General features: G+C 46.6%; 2 protein-coding genes across 3 annotated transcripts in view; one reads left to right on the top strand and one right to left on the bottom strand.

The window, feature by feature from the left end:
- Positions 1–15,977, bottom strand: part of LOC135391757 (sodium-independent sulfate anion transporter-like) — a 109,465-nt gene extending 93,488 nt beyond the window's left edge. The window contains exons 1-2 of one of the 2 annotated variants that reach the window (XM_064622186.1): positions 12,906–12,933; positions 12,751–12,851 (exon numbers count right to left, since the gene is read on the bottom strand). In XM_064622186.1, coding sequence (XP_064478256.1) covers positions 12,751–12,833 — 83 coding nt within the window. In that variant the 5' untranslated portion in view covers positions 12,834–12,851; positions 12,906–12,933. Of the gene's footprint in view, positions 1–12,750; positions 12,852–12,905; positions 12,934–15,885 lie in introns of those variants that run through there. The other variant, XM_064622187.1, reaches the window with a different exon arrangement.
- The window catches only part of LOC135391758 (uncharacterized), a 36,045-nt gene that overhangs the window by 1,215 nt on the left and 15,837 nt on the right, over positions 1–18,993 (top strand). The window lies entirely within an intron of this gene.

Genomic DNA, 18,993 nt, shown 5'->3' on the forward strand with positions numbered 1-18,993 from the left:
TAATCAATCAATCGATCAATCAAATGATTTGCAGCGGTGGTAGTGGTGGTGGTGAAGATGAAAACTGCTCGCCGTGGTTGGCCACGCTGGAAGCGGGCAGCGTCACGACTAAGACGCAGGAAAAAAAAAAATATAAAAAAGAAAGCTACACTACACTATAGGCGCGATATAAGCCGCGTTTCCTTTAGAAATGCGACCAGAGCAGCAGTCCGGCGTCGTCGCTCGCCAGGCGAGTTGCCACCAAAGGTGATGTCATATGTAGAGATCCTGGGATCAGGGTTGAGCACGTCTGCGTGCTTCGTTGTATAGGTGGAACATTCGAGCAGGATGTGACTTATGGTTTCCGAATTTGAAGAGCACTGTCGACATAGGGGTGTCGGTGTAAGTCCGAACCGATGAAGCCAGCTGTGCGTGAAGGCGGATCCTGTGCGGATCCGGTGAAGGACAGTGGCAGTGGCTCTGCTGCGGGTGCACGACAACAGGGGGGGGGGGGGCGTGGGATATTGCACGTCTGGTGGCTGAACTGGATGACTGTATAAGGGATCTGGCGGTTTGCCGGCGGCATTCTCGCGGGATAGGAAAGGGGTTTGAGGGTAGAGAGTGAGCTGCCCTGGCAAGTTTATCAGCGTGTTCATTGTCTGGGAGGCCAATGTGTGCAGGAATCCATTGTAGGGTAATGTTTATTCCTTGTTTGTGGGCAAGCTCTAACGCACGTCGGGTGCTCTTCACCAGTACTGATTGACTATCAACATCCGATAACTTATGAAGTGAAGCTGAGGAATCGGTGAGTATGACCACTTGATTAAGCTTATGAAGAGACGAAGCGATGGAGGCGTGTAGGATGGCACATATAGTTCAGCAGAAGTAGATGAGATGGTGTGGGAGTCAAGTCTTGAAGACCACTGCAAGTTGATAGAAGGAACAAAGTAGAGAGTCTTGAGACACCGAGCCGTCGGTATAGATGAGACTGACAGCTGTAGTGATTAGAAATGTGGTCGAGGGCCTTGTGGCGTGAGACGACTGCTGGCGCATGCTTTTTTCCTTGAATGCCCTGTATTTTGGTAACTCTGGTAGGGAAGAAATCTCTACAGGGCGGTGAAAGCGAGTTTTCAGAATCTTGGGGAGGTTGCAGTTTGAAATTTTTTCTGAGGTAGAACTTGCACAGTTTTGCAGCAGTGACTTTGCAAGCATTGCGTCTTGTCCCATCCAATACAAACGGTCAGTGACAAGGTTTTGACCATGTCGGCTATATTTCGCCCTTTGCACTTTCTAATATGCAATTTGGTACTGTGGCACTTCTAGGTATGGTCGCCGTTATGGGGGGAGGGGGGGCAAGGGCGCACTAGCTCCCTCCTGGCTCAGACCTCTTTTTTTTCGTGACTTTGCCAGAGCCCTGCCGACGTGGTCAAGGCTGCACATCTTTGAAAGTTCCTGCCCTATTTCTTGTACTTTTCTTTTTCCGTTCCGTCGCCCGCAAACAGCACACGACCCGTACTAAATGATGTGCTCCAGTGTCCAAGCAATGAAAGCTGTGGCCACATAACAAGGTAGGCGTTGCGTTACCGTTAACAAATTGATGAGAATATAATCCACGTTGATGGCTCTGATGGTACTCGGAGTTATTGCGCAAGAGTGCCCAGTAGAACGACACCCTCCCCCGGGGGGACTGTGCATGCACAAACTGTGCATGCATGTCGGGCGCCACTGCAGTGGCGCCCGAGTCCGAGATGTTGCCCCTCCCTAAAAAATTGCCTTGCGGCGCCTCTGACGATGACACTCCCCAATCACATTAAACTAAAGTTGTTTTTGGGACGTCTAGTACCTCAATACTCTGTTGAATTTATTTCACTTGTCTACCAAATGTGCATAACATGACCAAACAGCCCGCTCGACCATACTCTGCTTGTATTCGCCTTATGTAGGCGTACTGGGGTGGCGTGTCCGACATCGTCACCACTCGCGTCCCCACTTTTCTTCTTCTTCTTTGTTTCTTTTCACGTCACCATCACCATCAGTATACTTTCACGCAAATGTTTCGATGTTCTCCCACAACATTGTTCACTTTCGATGACAGTCATGCTCATCTATATTATGTCAACAGGGACACCTATGCAAATACTTCATGTGCGGCATCTCGACAGATACTGTCGAATATAATTGGCACGCCTAACAACTCAAAGCACGAATGCGCGCACCGGAAAGACTTCGACGTTAAAGTCACTTTATTTCCATTCCCGCACGGCAAAGAGGAACGTCGTAAACGCGTCACATAAATTCTTCTTCAGTGACGTACATGTCAGTGTGTGTCTTTGACACCGCTACGGATTGACGGAGTCTCAAAAGAAACAGAGAACTGTCTTGCTTGTTTCAAGCGTCGCAGCATTACGTCTCAACCGCTCATCGATTCTGAAAGGGGTGCCCTCCAACGTATTGCTCCACAGACGAAAGCGTGCTGGGCGAACGCAATGCATTCTGGACAGGTTATGGTCACACGTCATAGCAAACGTCAACGCACACGTGACCTTAAAGATGACCACGCCCATGGTTGGCGGGTAAACAGTTTGTAAACAACGCCTTTGCTCTTTCTCTTTGCCGTTTTGAACGTCTCTTGACCTCGGTGATTACTTTTATCCGGTAATCTCGCACTGAAGCGCGCGTATTTCGCAGGTTTGCACCTAGGGCCCCGTACTGTGAACGACTTCCAAAGATGTGATCCCGCATTAAGACGCACTCAGCCGATGAGATGTACTTACACATATACTAAGGAGGAAGGGGCCACCATGTCATGGAAGAAGCACCGTATTGTTTACGCTGGCAACGTACTTTCATCTCTTGGCTTTATGCCGTCGGAAATATGTCTGCAAGCGCTAAAACGACACGTAAACAAAGTCACATGACCTCTAAATGACATTGCCTATGACGAGCGACCACGACAAGATGGCGGTTTCGCAAAAAGCGCTCGCTTGAGGGCAGTTTCAAACATGGCGGGTCTATGTCACCCCTCTGGTGCTGGTCACTATAATGCAAAACGTTCTCCTGGCGGAATAGAAAATGACCTTACCTCGACATCAACATAAAAGGAACGGAATTCGTCGTTGGTGATTTATGAGCCCGCAATGTATACCCTTTCCCTCGCCCCTCCTTTTCAAGAAGCGCGACAATGCGGAGCGAGCTCTCATTGGTCTCCTCAAAGGATTTGTCCGATCATCGTGGGACATCATTTAAGGAGACCTATAGGAGGCCCCTCTGCATTGTCGCCATTCTTGAGAAGGAGAGGGGGAGGGAAAGGGTATACATGCGGGTTTCTTTAGTTCACAAAATCGCGAACGACGCAACGGGCGAATTTCGTTCCTTTGATGTTGATGTTAAGGTAACGGCATATCTCATTCTGTGAGAGAAGCCTTTATCAAACTTTAGTTTCCCCTGTAACATGGGCGTTCCCAGGATTTTTCCGGGAGGTGGGGGCAAAGTGCTTCCAGAGGGGGGTGCTAGGGTGAAACCCACCCACCCACACCTCTTTCCTATTATGTTCTGAGTTTCCACCTATAGTTTCCACCTGTTCTGAGGTTCCTATTATGACTCTCAGAATACTCTCTCACAATATTCATTACGAACTATGACTCAAGGGCGGACTGTTTTCACAAGTGACCTTGGAGCTCCAGGGTGGGGGGGGGGGGGGGGATCACGGCCCCCCTTGCTCCCTCTCGGTGCGCCCATACCCTGTAAACTATATTCTCCGTGGAACCCGATCAGAAGAAATCCAAGCTTTTACGCACATCCTTAAGACTAATAACACACGCCGAATGCCCATCCATTGCACAGAACGATAACGTTATCACACATGACTTCGGGAAAGCGCGAGGCGTACGCCCCTTTTCTGAGAATTAACGTGACTGCATGAGTGTTACAACAACAACAACAAATGAAGGAGAAGTGATGATGACATGAGATGAATCTCCGGGGTTGCCACGGGACCCTACCCCACTTGACGGAGGTTAATATGAGAGGATCAATTATGATGGACGCGAAGCGACGACAGGTCGGAGGTCTGTTTTGACTTTAGAGCTCTTCGAGTAGTCCAGTGGCTTGCATGAAACCAAAAAGGGAGTGAAGAACCGGGCACTGATGCGCGAGGGAGCTCCATGGGCCAAGTACTTTGGACAAGCTGAATGGTCTATGGTCAAGGAGCTCAAGTTGGCTCAAGTGGATGAGTGTTACAAAAAGACAAATGTCTCTCGTTTTCAAGAACGCACGGGAAAGAACTATGCCAGTCGGGATGATAAGAGCGCTTGACGGATTCAGTTTTAAGTGTGGAACACTTTACTGACAGGTGTTGTATCAGCGCAGCGCTTGAACTCGCACCACCGAATTCCATCCCTACGCACTGGTAGTCACAGTACGTTATGACGATCGTTTGTTTTACTACTTTGCTCCGTAGTATGCACTCGCGAAGATGCTTTCGGATAGACGCTGTATGGCACTACCGAGGACGATGTCGACTATATCCTGAAAGCTGGACGACAGCACACGTGTAGAGAGACGGGGTAGCCAGTACTTATCCAACTTATCCACGAAGAAGAAGAAGCGTAGCAATTAAACACAAACAGGACAGAACACAGTAGGACAGTACAACTGCTATGCTCTTCTGTAGAAGCTGTACTGTCCTACTGTGTGGCGTCGTCGTTTTGTGTTTATTCAGCTGCATTTTCTTCGTTTACGATAGCGCGGAGTGACTATGGCCCGGTTTCACCAACACCGATTAATACTTGAGCCAAGGTCAACAGCCCTTTAACTTGAAATTAACGCTTAACTCAGCTTCACTAAAGGGAGTTATTGTCACTGAAACATTCGTCACGTCACCAAGCAACGTTTGTAACAAAGAATTGAGTGATAACTCCAAGATGTAGCCACCCTTAAAGAGGCACTAAGCTGATATAAGAGCAATGATGTATCAGTAGGAATATGTCCGTTTAAGTCTGAAAAATATTTTCTTAAATTATGAAGGTCGACAACGACATAGTAGCGCAGTAATTACAGAACGCGTTGCGCACTATTTCTTGAACTTGCTCCGCCCTTCAAGTTCTCACAACACTAGGAGCGACGTCATTGTGACGTTTTGTGCGGGCCACCACTTATGTTGCTGCATTTTTGAATAAGTTTTTTTTTTTTTTTTTAAATCAGAGCCACTACACTACATTCACGAGGAATGTCCTTCCACAACGTATTATTTGTACATCTTTTCCGGCCGCCTTCACTAATAGAAATGAGATTTTTTTATAAGCCGCACTTATTCTTTGAAGTGAAACCCCTCCGCAGCCACGGAGCGACAACAATGCAACAGCAAACAGGTTCGGCAGGTTCTCCCCCGCGGCTGACCGTGTGCGAGTCCAAGATTGGTTGATGATGCAAAACGTCATTCGGGGATGAGTGTGCCCCGTTGGCTCTAGCCGAGTGACGTTTGCTGACGCATTAGATGAAGGGGAGAGTGAGCTGATTTTTCTCTTTGATCCGCTTTTTAAATAGTTAAAGCGCTTGAGCTACACAAAGTCTTCCACATATTTAGGTAGAGTGAAACCCATGCTTTCACTGTGTGTAGTTTTTTAGACAAAGTACGACCATCAGTTTAGTGGCCCTTTGATCTCGGTTCAAAGTTAACCAGCGTTGGTGATACCAGGCCTAAGGCGACTCAAGTGTGGTACCCGTAGGGGACGCTTCAAGCCGTGACTATAACTTGTATTTGCGAGAAAAAAATAAATAAATAAAAATAAAGAAAAGAAGAAAGAAAGACAAAAGAGAAAGGAATCTATTAATGTAGGATATAAAGACACTTAGATCAACTTTTTGATTACCTCAGTGCTGCTTTTGGACTACATCTATCACGGAAAATGTAGCAAAGTGTGAGCGGTTCTCTAACATTTTCGAATACAACTGAAAATAATATGGAATCGTATTAGCAGGTCGTGCTGCAAACCAGAATACCCTAAGATGTACGAGAGACTACTTTCAATGTCTCCCCAACCGTAAAACGGCGAGCGAAAACCAAGTCCAGTCCACCCACCCCCAAAATGGGAAGGAAAAACGCACGTTGTCACACCCTGTATGTCATATTGACACGTACCCCACATTCGAGATCAAGGTTAACGTGTTATCGTTCTAGGAATCGTGTCTCTCTTATCTCGTCCAACATGCTCTCCACATCGCACGAGACCTGCCAAGTCGCGAGAACAAAGAGTGCTGAAGTAGAAGAATAACAACACAAAAAAATACACGTTATCATCTCATGCGACTGCCGTATCGGCTACTTCCTCCTCTCTCTCTATACCGCCAATTTCGTCAGAGAAGGAAGTTGAGCTTTTTTTTTCTGTCTTATCAATATTGTTCACGTGTGGGCACGCACGGCAGTTAAACGCACCCGAGCTCGCGGCCTAGTAAAAATGGGCACGAACAAATAGGTCGTGATACCAGGATTGCTCATCGCAATCCAAACTGTTTCCTTTGGCTAACGAGCTTCTTCTCTTTGGGGTTTTTGCCACTTGACGGGGTTGTTTTCACACGGAGTAGTATAAACACTTGTGGAAGATAAAGTTCGGAATGTGCTGTTAGTCGTAACTTGCGCGCGTTTCTGATTTATGGCGCTGTGCGTGTCTTGTTTTATAGCTTTCGTGCGCTGTCTTGCACCTAACCTGCATTTCCGATTCCGTTTTTCTTTAAACAAAGATAGAAATGTGAGCTAAACTGCATGCTATTAGGGCAGGGGTCGGGAACCCGCGGCCCAGCGCAGATCAAATGCGCGACAAAAAATCCGATGCTTAGGAGTTGTTGTTGGTTACGGGCTTGAGGAGGGGTTATCCAAGACTGGGCTCCCTGGCTTTGCAGAGGGCGCGGCACGGCAAGCGAATGGACCTCTCCCTGTTTGTAAACAAATGACGTCATAGTGTTCGACAGCGCCACCAATTCGGTAGAGTTGAACTACGCTCGAAGCTACAGGCGAACAAGGTCTTGAGGAGATTACGATGATCCCTGAAAGGGACGCGACCTTCGTTCCTACTTTTCTTTCAATAGGAGGCAGCGAACAAGTGCCCATTCGGGGATCCCAGCTTTCCCCTTCCGATTTGTTTCGGTTTCAGTCTGTCTACCAACGTCGTGATGACGTTTCTCTCGTAGAGGTCTGGCAAAAGAGGTCTGGCAATTCTTCAGGCAAAAGCGCGCGCTCTGTGTTGCGTTTCCCGCTCGTAATATAATTAACAAAAGGTGTTTGTTGCATTCCATAACGGCACACCTGAGCGGAGCAAGAAAAAACACACAGGCAACACAACATAGCAGCTTAAAAAGTGTTGTACTCTCTTACCATAAGTTTGCGAATGCGACAAGCCACGGAAAATGCGAGTTTTCAGTACATTACCTTTAAAAAGTAATAGTTAAAGGATTTACGGTTTGTTCGACCGCTTAATAATTGTGGCAGGCTAATTTAGACTTATTTTGAAATGATTTCAAATATGTTCTGTGGCCCCTGAAAAAAAAATCGACGAGGGGTGGGGGTGAAATGTGTCCCTTAGGATTTCAAGGGTTCCCGACTCCTGTACTAGATGCTCCAATTATATGCACATTTTTGTCCGCCACGTCAAAAATTGAGGCGTTGATGGGTTCGAGATAATAGTTGTGTCGGATTGAGAGTACGTGTGGCATTAAAAAAAAAATCACTCAAGGTTTTCCCGGCGCTACCCGAAACAACGCAAGCACCTTGCACTTGCACCGCCATCAAGCGGTGGCCGCGGTATTCCCTCTTGTGCGCGAAATTCATTAACTCAGAAAATATGAGTTTTTCGTCATAAATAGCATTGTTGAATTTGTCCTTATGCGTTATTCGGCTTCAACCATCTCGCATCTTCTTCTTTCAGTTCATTTTGGGACGACTTTGAAAAATTACGGCATTTTGGAAAAATTACGCGTGCACCAGTAGAACCTCCAAGAGGGATTTCGGGTTCGTCGAATACACGACTTCAGAAGATCCCAGACAGCTTAGCCCCGCTTTGAACTCTGGGAACTTTCTGATAAGAAAGGAGGAGAATGTCTCCAAGATGTTTCGGTTCCTTCTCTCTCGGTCAGTTGTCCACGAAGGGTCAAGGTCAGCGAAAACGAAACGCCAAGGACAATTCTCCCTTCCACATGACAGTAATCTCCCAGGATGCAATGCGTGCGCAAGGAGTACGGGGATTTGCTGAACTCCCATTGTGGTCTGCATGGTCTATTGCCAGTGGTAAGGACGCTACCTCCTTGCGTACCCAATGCTAAATCTGGCTACTGACTGAAATCTTCTGAATCCAAATCTCCTGGTACCTTCGTTGAGGTTAGAACCTTGAAATGCCTATGCGATTTGGTGTCCGGACAACAAATACCTGCAAGAGTACCTCAGCAACGAAAGCTGTTCCTGCTTTTACCATCTCCCTATTCACTATTCCATGTTTCTTATTCTGTTGGACATACACACAGCAATAGCGGCGACACCCGATGTAGAATGCAGACACTCAGAAAGACAAACACATTATCACAGCAACATCAGGTGTCGCCAGCATCGGTTTTGTGAATGGGGACGACAAAACACCCCAAATGAGAACGTAGGGAAGTGGAACAGATCAAGGACAACGATGGTACGCCTGATTGTCCAAACTTCGTGTGATGACCACTTCTGAAAGACAGAGGCATTACCTATACTGGGCATCGGTAGGAAATATCACCCGCTGCCGCCGGATTACTGCTGCATTTTCATCCTATCAACTTGCATCGTAGAAGGAGAGTGTTCGGACTAAAATAAACCTTCGGCTGTGTGGTTCACTATAGGTAAATTTTATCACCAAGTGTTGTCAGCTTTTAAGCACAGCGGCTTTTTGAACGCAGCCGCTGCGAACATTTCACTACGTCTACCTCTCACAGCGGATTCGACTCTCACTCGTCTGCGGCGTCTCCGTTGCCTTAGCAGAAAGAGAGCGTTCCGCCAGCTTTTCAGTCCCATTGATGAACTCATGTGGCAGGCCTGGAGACGTGACTTTCCATGTCTTGTAAGCAAATCACTTCCCGAGACGTGACCCGCTTTCCCGGTGTTGTAAAGAAGCCGTAAAGAAGAATCCCTTCTCCACCGCCTAGGACTCAATGTTGCCCGTACACCCTCACTTCTCTTCAAGATGGGTCGGCTAAATTCACCAAACTGTAATGTCTGTGGAGTGGAAGCGGACATCCCACACCAACTCCTGTATTGCCAGCAGCACCTTCAACATAGGGACACCCTCCGTTGCCGTCTGCTCCAGATTGGCTGTAACGACTTTTCGTTGGCCGCTCTTCTTGGCCCCGTCTTGCACCCCAACCAGTGGGCTGTCACTGCCGCTCTCCTCGGTTTTCTCCGAGTCTCAGGACTCGTGAACTGCATGTAACGTTGTGCTAGTGTTTATTCTCTTCTTTGTTTTTGTTTCTCTTTTCTTTCTTGTTGTTTCTCGTTTCTTTCTTTGTGTTTCTCTTTTCTTTCTTTGTGTTTTTCGTTTGCCCCTTCCCCCTTTTTTTTCTTTTTTTCGGAATAGCAAGCCGGCTCTTTGCCTGGCTAACCTTTCCTTTCTTTTTTTCTTAATAAACATATCCCCCCCCCCCGGTGTTGCCCTTTCATCACGTGGCAGATGGTCTGAATTATTCCCGAGTCCAGCAAGTTTTCTTTAAATTGCCTCTTACAATGAACAACATTACACTATGGGACTTCGGACTGGACACAATCGAACTTCGATCCTTATTGTGAATAGGCTCATTATTTCATTCCCCACATCACCATCAGCAATGGGGTGGAGTATCGCCTCTTGCGACGAAACTCCCATTCATCATCTTAAAATAAAGTCGTCGTCGTTGTTGTTGTTGTTGTATCACATGCCTCATGTCAAGTATGTATAACCCACCCAGCTGTTCTCCGGGCTGTTTGCGCGTTCTGTATCCAAACTTCTGTGGTAAGTGTGGAACAGAGGAGGCGTCATCGTAAATCTCTAACTTCTTGCGCGGTACCTAGTAGAGTGAGTAGAGTATCCGCTAGCGAACACGCGTTAAGGCTTTCCGCTCGTTGGTGATAGCCAAGGTCGTGCTGAAGGCTGGGAGGTGTTGGGTTCGAATCCTATACCACCGGCTGTGCTGTTTGAGGTTTTTCCTGGGTTTTCCGAAAACTTTCCAGACGAATGTCGGCACAGTTCCCCCTGGAGCCGGCCCACAGGACGCACACTAACCCCCTCAGTCCCCTACTCCTTCCTGCTGTCCTCTCTCCATCTGTCCTCGTCAGTACACCGCTCATAGCCACTGTTGCTTCGCGGCGCTAACATAGAATTTAAAAAATATATATAAAAACTCTCAGCTATGCAGAACCAGTCAATGAACAGACATCTGAGCCGCCAATACCGATCAGAATTATCTCGCCATGCAAATCCACGAACTATGATCCCCAATCGACAATATATAGGGCTCTGAAGGTGTATTGGTTCGAAGAAGGGCTCTTTTTGTTGCCTGGTGAAAATGTCTGCCCGTGCTTTTCACTACATAATGTGCATTTTGTTGCCTGTTTGCGATGGCACTCGATACTCTCATAAAATAGCGTACAGGTATGAAGAACACATTTGAAGTGTGTCTTCAATTACTAAACTGCATTGAAGAGCACACGGAACGTACAGCATGGGGTTCAGTACAGTTGGTTTCGTTATTGCCATGCACAGAACATAATGAGTTCCTTTGCTAAGAAAACACGACGGGTCGTTGTATCAATAATAACATGCTTCAAGTGTTTACAACCGCAGCCCTTCATGCGCGGATCTGCGTAGCATGTGCTCCCTGTTTTCGCGTGAAATGCCAAAATAAACGAAGCAACTCTTTGTTTTATCATCTCTTTATTAGCATCGCATTAGCAGCCCTGTAGGCCTGCATAGCCGTTTTAGAGGAGACTCCTCCGGTATGCAAGTAGCGTCTTGTACGTGGGAAATACAATTTCTTCAAGGTGGGCATAGGCGAACCTCCATATGTTTTTATATTTTTTTCCTTTTATAATATTAAAAAGAATTATTATTCGTGTCCTTGAACCTAAGAGACCTGTGGCGCTGTTTGTGTTTTCCTTCCTTTTTGGCCTACCTTTTTGTGCCAGTAAAGTTGGAAGTGACGCTCGTCCTGTCTGTTCCTCCGTACCTTTGACTTTTGCGTCGTGTTTACTTAATTATGCATTCGCACCAACTAGCCCAATTGCTCGTCGTGTTGTCTGTACGTGTCTTTTGCCAGAGATTCTTTTACGATTTCCACGGCTGCATCTGCAGTTGCGTTCAGAAGTGGGATTCACAGACGCCATCCATAAACAGCGTACAACATCTTGTCGACTAGACCACAGCATTATTCGCGACGACACCGCACACAAGGTCCAAATTTCGACGGGGACCAAAAGTCGTCGACACAGTGCTCAACGGAAGTCAACATATATAGAGCCAACCCAAGTTCAGACGAGAATTCAAAAGCGATAAAACACTCTTCACTTAAAGGGGCTATGAACTCTGCCAAGCCAGCCCGCCGACTGTGTTGGCTGCGAACGGCGATTTTAACTTGTTGGCTGTGACACCTTTTGTATAGATGAATCTGATAGGTCCGCATCTTCATCACATATAGCACGCTGCTAGCCAACCATAATCCCCAATGACAATGTTCTCGCTCCTGATTTGTTGGTAACGGGGAGGGGGGGGGGGCGGAGCCTATTATGTAACCATTATGTACGGCATTATGGCTAGGCTCCGCCTCCCGTTTTCAACAAATCAGGGACGAGAACGTTGTCATTTGGGATGATGGTTGGCTAGGAGCGTGCTATCTGGTGAAGTCCATCCCTTTGAAGTCCTCAACTCTCCTCTCCCACTTTCCTTTTATTTGGCTATAGTCGTGACGATGCCCACTTGAGTGCGGCCAACAACGACAAGCTACCTCGAGCCCCCCCCCCATTTTTAAGAACCCTTTCACCACCACCACCGCCATCATTTTTAAGAGCGTAGAGCAGAACGTTATGTGTACCCCCGCGTTGGCATCTGATTGGGTGCTACAATTCTTCACATGACGTAACAATGGATAGTGGTGTCTGGTACGTCTACTCGCCCGCATCCGAAAAAGAAGTGCGTTTTTGTATTACTGCTGCACACGTTATGAATGAGAGGTATTGAACAATAAATTGTAAATAGAATTACGAAGCGTAGAAGAACACTATTACTACCCGTAACTAAATACCTGCAAATAGGAGTTCTTACCTCCTTTAAGTGTCAGAAGGAAAAGGGAAGCAAATTAAGAAGCAAACTCATGCTCCTTTCTTCTTCAGGGATTTTGTCGCTAACATCAACATCATTTCTTCGTGAAAGATTGGGTACAATAAGGTGTCCTTTCCGCACTAGTCAACTTGCTAGAATTACAAAGATATGCAGAGGACACAACCGGTCATCATCATATCATCGTCATCATGTATTTGTCTCTCTCTCTCTCACAACCGGTGGCAGGATTCGCATCTGGCAGTAAACGCCGCAACCAACTAACCTTCTGGATCTGTTACCACCGTGCAAGATATCGTGATGTTTACACGCATATTTTCGGTAATCTTATAGCGTCTAATACTGGTACATAATTTTTGCATGACACAGATTAAGAGAAATTTAAGTTTATATATTCTTTCTCACGATATTTGGCGGTACAGTATTTTAGGTTATAGTGTGTGTCGCTTACCTTTTGACGTCACCTCCGTAAGGTTGGACATTATGTGTCGAAGACCTTCTTCGGAGGAACATATCTGGCACAGCGTGGCTCATTGTAACAGTAGCAAATGACTGAAGAGAAATGCAAAATCTTGTCTAGCTTAGCCTTGAGTGCATCTATCTAACCTTGTTCTGCCGGTGGAGATAGTGGATGGCCAAGTGTTGCGAAGAATACTAAGAGATCACGGATCGAGTGCTGTGTTTGTCGATAAACTCTCCCCAGAAGCGTCAAGGTCTTATTTGCGAATACGCGGAGTTGTCATGACAACCTGGCTTCTTAGCGAGGAACATGGAACGGTGACCGTGGAGTGAACTCTTTAGTGAAGAACCGATCCCCGTTCACTCTAAAAATGGTGACACTTTTGTGACGCGTTGCAAGCGTCATTTTTTTTGCAAAAAAGTGGCGCTTTGCTCAAGTGTCACTTTCGGACGCTTTTTGTTCCTTTTTGCTTTTTGAAGCATATGTGTCACGAGAGCTCTCACAACAAGTGTCACAAAAAACGTCGCACACTCTAAAAACAGAGCTTCACTGCATAGCACGCCGAAGGCCAACCATGGTACAGAATGATGCATTTATCACTGTTGGTTAGCTGAAAACAGGAGGCGCAAGCCTTTTTGGGACACCTATGCAGTTATGATAAGTGTCCCGAAATAGCTTACCCTCCCGTTTTCAACAAATCAACAGTGATAAAGACATCGATTTGTACAATGGTTGGCCGTCGGCGTGCTATGCGATGAGCTCTGTGTTTAGAGTGCAGGTGGTGTCGTGGTCACGATTGTGCTGGTGGTGCTAGCGAAAAGGCTTTCGGTTGTTGGCCTCACAGGGGTGCCGGCTGTGCTGCTTGGGGTATTTTCTGGGTTTTCCTCAGACACTTTGAGCCATATGATGTCGGCACAGGACGGACATTCCCCCACGGCGTCAGTCGTGACGTTGCCCTCGTGGTAGCAACATCACCTAGTTGCATGAAAGTTGAGTGTATTGTCTCACAAAACTGTTACGTTCCCAATCTCGACAATCTTGGTAGTGCATTGAGTGCGCTCCCACGAGCCCACACGAGCATACAGGGGAAGGAGCCAAAGCGTCCGAGACAGCATGAGACAGAGTATGAAACAGCTACTTAACTTCTATGCAGAAGACTCTCAGAATGTGGCTCTATAGACTTCAGAGATGGGTGAAACATGCAGCGGACACTGACACCTGATGTACTCGTATATGGAAGGCACGCTCACATGCTATAGGGGTCACGTGAAAAGAGAAACATTTTATTTCAGAAACGATGCACTGCGAGGTAATCGCGTGGCAAGCACGGATTTCAAGACCCTCCTGGTTGCTTGATTCCGTAGAACCCCGGCTAAGATGGCAATCGTTGCTCGAACTGCATCTCGAAACACAGGGGCGTCCGGAAGGGAAGCATGGTAACTGAATAATTAGCGAAAGAGCTTCATTTGCGCTTGCGTGAGCAACTTACACGCTATTCTGAAATTTCCTAATAGGGGTTCTGCAGGTCCTAAGCATAAGTGGTCTGTTTAGATCACGACACATTAAAAAAAGATAAGAAATGCAGAACGTAATCGGAAGAAACGGAGCAATGAAGTAAGAAGAAAAACAGGCCGCAAAGCCTCCATTCTCGGGAGCTACTCAAAAACCTTTGAATTTCTCTCCATAGCTGTAACTTGCGATTTCGGATGTCAAAGAATTATGGCGCACAGATGCACTGGTGAAGGACGATCATTACGCAAATACGCGTCGTGCCCGTGGTGCACACGCGCGGATGCGATTGTCTGCTTGGTAACTGATTGCTGATTGCTCCGCGTTGGCATCTGATTGGGTGCTACAATTCTTCAGACGACATAACAATGGGTAGTAGTATCTGGTACGTCTACTCGCCCGTATCCGAAAAAGAAGTGCGTTTTTGTATTACTGCTGCACACGTTATGAATGAGAGGCATTGAACAATAAATTGTAAATAGAATTACGAAGCGTAGAAGAACACTATTACACCCGTAACTAAATACCTGCAGATAGGAGTTCTTACCTCCTTGAGGTGTCAGAAGGAAAAGGGAAGCAAATTAAGGAACAAACTCATGCTCCTTTCTTCTTCAGGGATTTTGTCCCTAACATCAACATCATTTCTTCGTGAAAGATTGGGTACAATAAGGTGTCCTTTCCGCACTAGCTAACTTGCTGGAATTACAAAGATATGCAGAGGGCACAACCGGTGGCAGGATTCGCACCTAGCAGTAAACGCCGCAACCAACTAACCTTCTGGATCTGTTACCACCGTGCAAGATATCGTGTTGTTTACACGCATATTTTCGGTAATCTTATAGCGTCTAATACTGGTGCATAATTTTTGCATGACACAGATTAAAGTAGCACAGAAGTCATTTTTAACACCCAGTTTTCTTCCTATAAAACTGTTAAGTTTGCCAGTAAGATGCACCATGCGAAGTAATTTACACCACAGAGTCATAATTATCGCAGAAATTGAATTTAAAATACGCCGCAAAAAGCGACCGTGCGCAACGGTGGTGAAGAGCAGTACCAGCCTGTGATCTGCCTGGAACCTCGCGCTGACGCTATAAGGAGAACGCTCGCTGATTGACCTAGAGAAATGTTGTCCGCTACTCCGCTGTCGTCTGCTACTCGGCTGTTCGGGGTTCTGATAAAGCCTTTCTCCTTGCTCGGTAATGCTTCGGCCGCTCTTTCTATCCCCAATTCTCCGGGAAAACTGGCAAAACAGGTTTACGGCGGCAAAGGGACAATGCGCTGACCCCCACTGACCGGCAAACCAGAACGAGTCTCCTTATGCCGTCATCGGTGACGTGCCATCATACCTCCTCATCCTCGTTATAACTTGAGTGGCGAGTTAAGGGTGAAGGCGCGGAGCTATGTTTATGTGAGTTTTTTTCTGGGAAACAAATTGCACACATCAAAACCTTTCGCGCTATTCGGTATAATGACACATACACTTTCATCAGATGTCTTAATCTGAAATTTTTTTGGATGGCCCTCTGTACTCCTTTAAGAGAAATTTAAGTTTATATATCCTTTCTCGCGATATTTGGCGGTACAGTATTTTAGGTTATAGTGTGTGTCGCTTACCTTTTGACGTCACCTTCGTAAGGTGGAACATGATGTGTCGAAGACCTTCTTCGGAGGAACGAATCTGGCACAACGTGGCTCATTGTAACAGTAGCAAATGACTGAAGAGAAATGCAAAATCTTGTCTAGCTTAGCCTTGAGTGCATCTACCTAACCTTGTTCTGCCGGTGGAGATAGCGGATGGCCAAGTGTTGCGAACAATACTAAGAAATCACAGATCGACTGCTGTGTTTGTCGATAAACTCTTCCCAGAAGCGTCAAGGTCTTATTTGCGAATACGCGGAGTTGTCATGACAACCTGGCTTCTTAGCGAGGAACATGGAACGGTGACCGTGCAGTGAACTCTTTAATGAAGAAGCGATCCCCGTTGTTATGCCGTAGCCATGTCACTCCAAACTGTTACGTTCCCTTTGTCTATGGAAGCACTGAATTTCCAGGAATGGTGAGAGATACGGGTGTACCCGTAAAACTACTTGTGAGAGCAATGCACTAGATAGGTGAGAAATCGGTCGATGATTTCAGCATTATTTCACACGAACTTTGTAGCATTGGAAAGGTACATGCCCGTCGTTTTCGATAGGGAACGATGTAGAGGAAGACCACCTCCTCTACATTTGGTGACCCGAAGGTACCACCGGAAGTTGTCTAGGGTTCCCAGCGTCAGCGGCAGCATGTGGCGCCGCACCCTGTCACTCATTTGAGTTAAACCCTTTCACTATTTGTAAACAGTGAAATGGTGTAACTGAAATGGGTGACACGGTGTGGCGCAACATCTAGCCGCTGAAGCTGGGAACCCTAGACAACTTGCGGTTGTGCGTTGTGTTTGCAAACAGTGAAAGGGTGAATACACGTCACGAGAAGACTGGTTCGAGGTTACATTTTGCCGTGGGGGGCAAGAAGCGGGAAAAACGCGTCGGCTGATAGGGTGATAAAGCTGATAGTGCACACCAGCATGCTTTACACAGTGGTGTTACTTAATCAATGACGCAGGGGCTGAGGTCGTCTATAGCGAGCGTTCGGTCGGATCGCTTATTTTGCTTGATGTGCGCAACGACATCAGCCAATATCTTACTTGGTGGACTCAGATTGAGTCCCTCCGTTACGGATTTTCTTGGACCGTTATGGTCACTCTCGATAGCATGTCGTTCTCGATCTGCGAAGCGTCCCAGAATTTGTCCTAACCATGTTGATTACGAGAAATCAGTCGACAGACCTGTGTTATATGTCTAAGAGCTTCATAAGGATATATCGCGGCTGGCAGTATTTGACTCATGTTTCCACCCGGTCTCTATTGACTGGGATTTTAAGGCACTAAAAAACGCGTTTTAGGCGCCTAAAAGGGCATTAAAAGAGGCCCACAAAAGCACGAATCTTCTCGCAATAAGCATGTTCGACATTGCACTATCAGCACCACGAGCGAAGCCATCGGCAGTGGTTGTATGGTGGCATACCACTCTACCGCTTGCACTTCAGTGAATAGTTTTAATAGACCGTTTGTCCATCTCCGCTACGGTGCCCGCTACGGTGTTGGTCTCATGGCGCATACGCGACGCTATCGGAGCTTCGTTAGCGTATCGCCGGTATGGATCTCCTAGAGGAATAGCGTACCGTGTTTTCGGAGACGTCACGCGTGGGCTCCGCGAAGAGAAGAAGAAGACCAGGCCAACTACGTGAGAAGCAAAGATGGCGGTGCGGACCCCGTAGCATTTTTATGCTGCTCGATGTGATTGCGAGTAACCCATTCGTGGATGCAACGAAATGTATTGCAATAACACAACTCCTCAATAGCATAACATCGAAAGGCTTCACGGTTCAGGGTTCGGGACTCGCCGGGGTCAGTCTCGCGTATCGTTATGGTGTTTCGGATTACCGTACCGTGTACCAGAGAGGCACGTTGCAAAATAGTCTACTGAAACTCATACCTGAAACGATACGCTTAACAGTAAAACTTCTGTAGTCATTCTTCGGTTGGCTGGAGTTCGTTACCGGGACCACTCGTTTTTAAAAATTTGTGAAAACGTTTGAAAGGTAAATATTGCATAGAAGTGGAAGGAGGTCATGCACTGAATCTAAAAATGTAAGAATTATAAAACTCTGTGGACTAGAAGTTTTTTAATATGCATTTCAACAGCCCCATCTGATCCACTTTTAGCGCAAGAGAAACACGGGAATGCTAAGCGTAATGGGCTCGAAACTTGCCATCTTGCAAGAGGTAGCCTCGTCGAATTGGGCTAAATCACCTCACTTTAGTGAGGTTAGTCTAGGTTAGGTTCCACAGATTGGGGCGGGGGGGGGGTCTGGGGGGCTCCCCCCTCCTCAGGCACGCACTAGGCGGTGGGGGCGTCGAGACTGTGCATCGGGTTCGGCAGAAGGTCCTCAGTAAAGATAGCGGATCGCCTTCAAGAAACGGGCGATAAAATTAAATTTTTATACGTTTCACGCAATATACGAGGGTCATTCCTGTTTAATTTCGTTCCTAATTTGCTCCTGCTTAAGGTAAAAACATATCATTTACCTAGTTATTTTCGTTGGTTACAAAAACGCAGTGGTCCTGGTAACGAACTACACCCTCCGGTTACCCTACAAAGATTCCACACAACCAGCGAGAGAGAGAGAAATAGGAAGAAAAATATTATGGGAGATTTGGGAGTCCACAGAACCGTTCTGATCGCATGGAAATCTTTATTCTGGAATTGAACTACAAGCACCGTGCACGCGTCCTCTTATTGAAAGTATGAAGACAGTAGAAAACAAGCATCATTTCAATGTGTTCCGGCGTGAAATTCTGTTGCCCGTCACTACGAATTGTCCTACGTGCTGAGAACGACCTGAATACATCGACCGATTTGATGGTGCGTGCCTGCACGGACACGGTTACTTCAGAGGGATATCGTCGGGAACGGAACGGGCGTCGCCACCAGAGTTTTAAAGTCACTAATCACAAGTACTTGCGTTACTTACTTTTTGTGTAACTAATTACTGTAGCCAATTACTTTCTAAACGTGTATCTTTAACTGTAATTTAATTACTTTTTACGGGAAACTTTTACTGTGATAAGGTTTCTTCAATCGAACTTCCAATCGATTGTTAGGTCCTGCGGTGGAATGT

Source organism: Ornithodoros turicata, chromosome 4 (assembly GCF_037126465.1).
Source record: "Ornithodoros turicata isolate Travis chromosome 4, ASM3712646v1, whole genome shotgun sequence".
NCBI lineage: Eukaryota > Metazoa > Arthropoda > Arachnida > Ixodida > Argasidae > Ornithodoros > Ornithodoros turicata.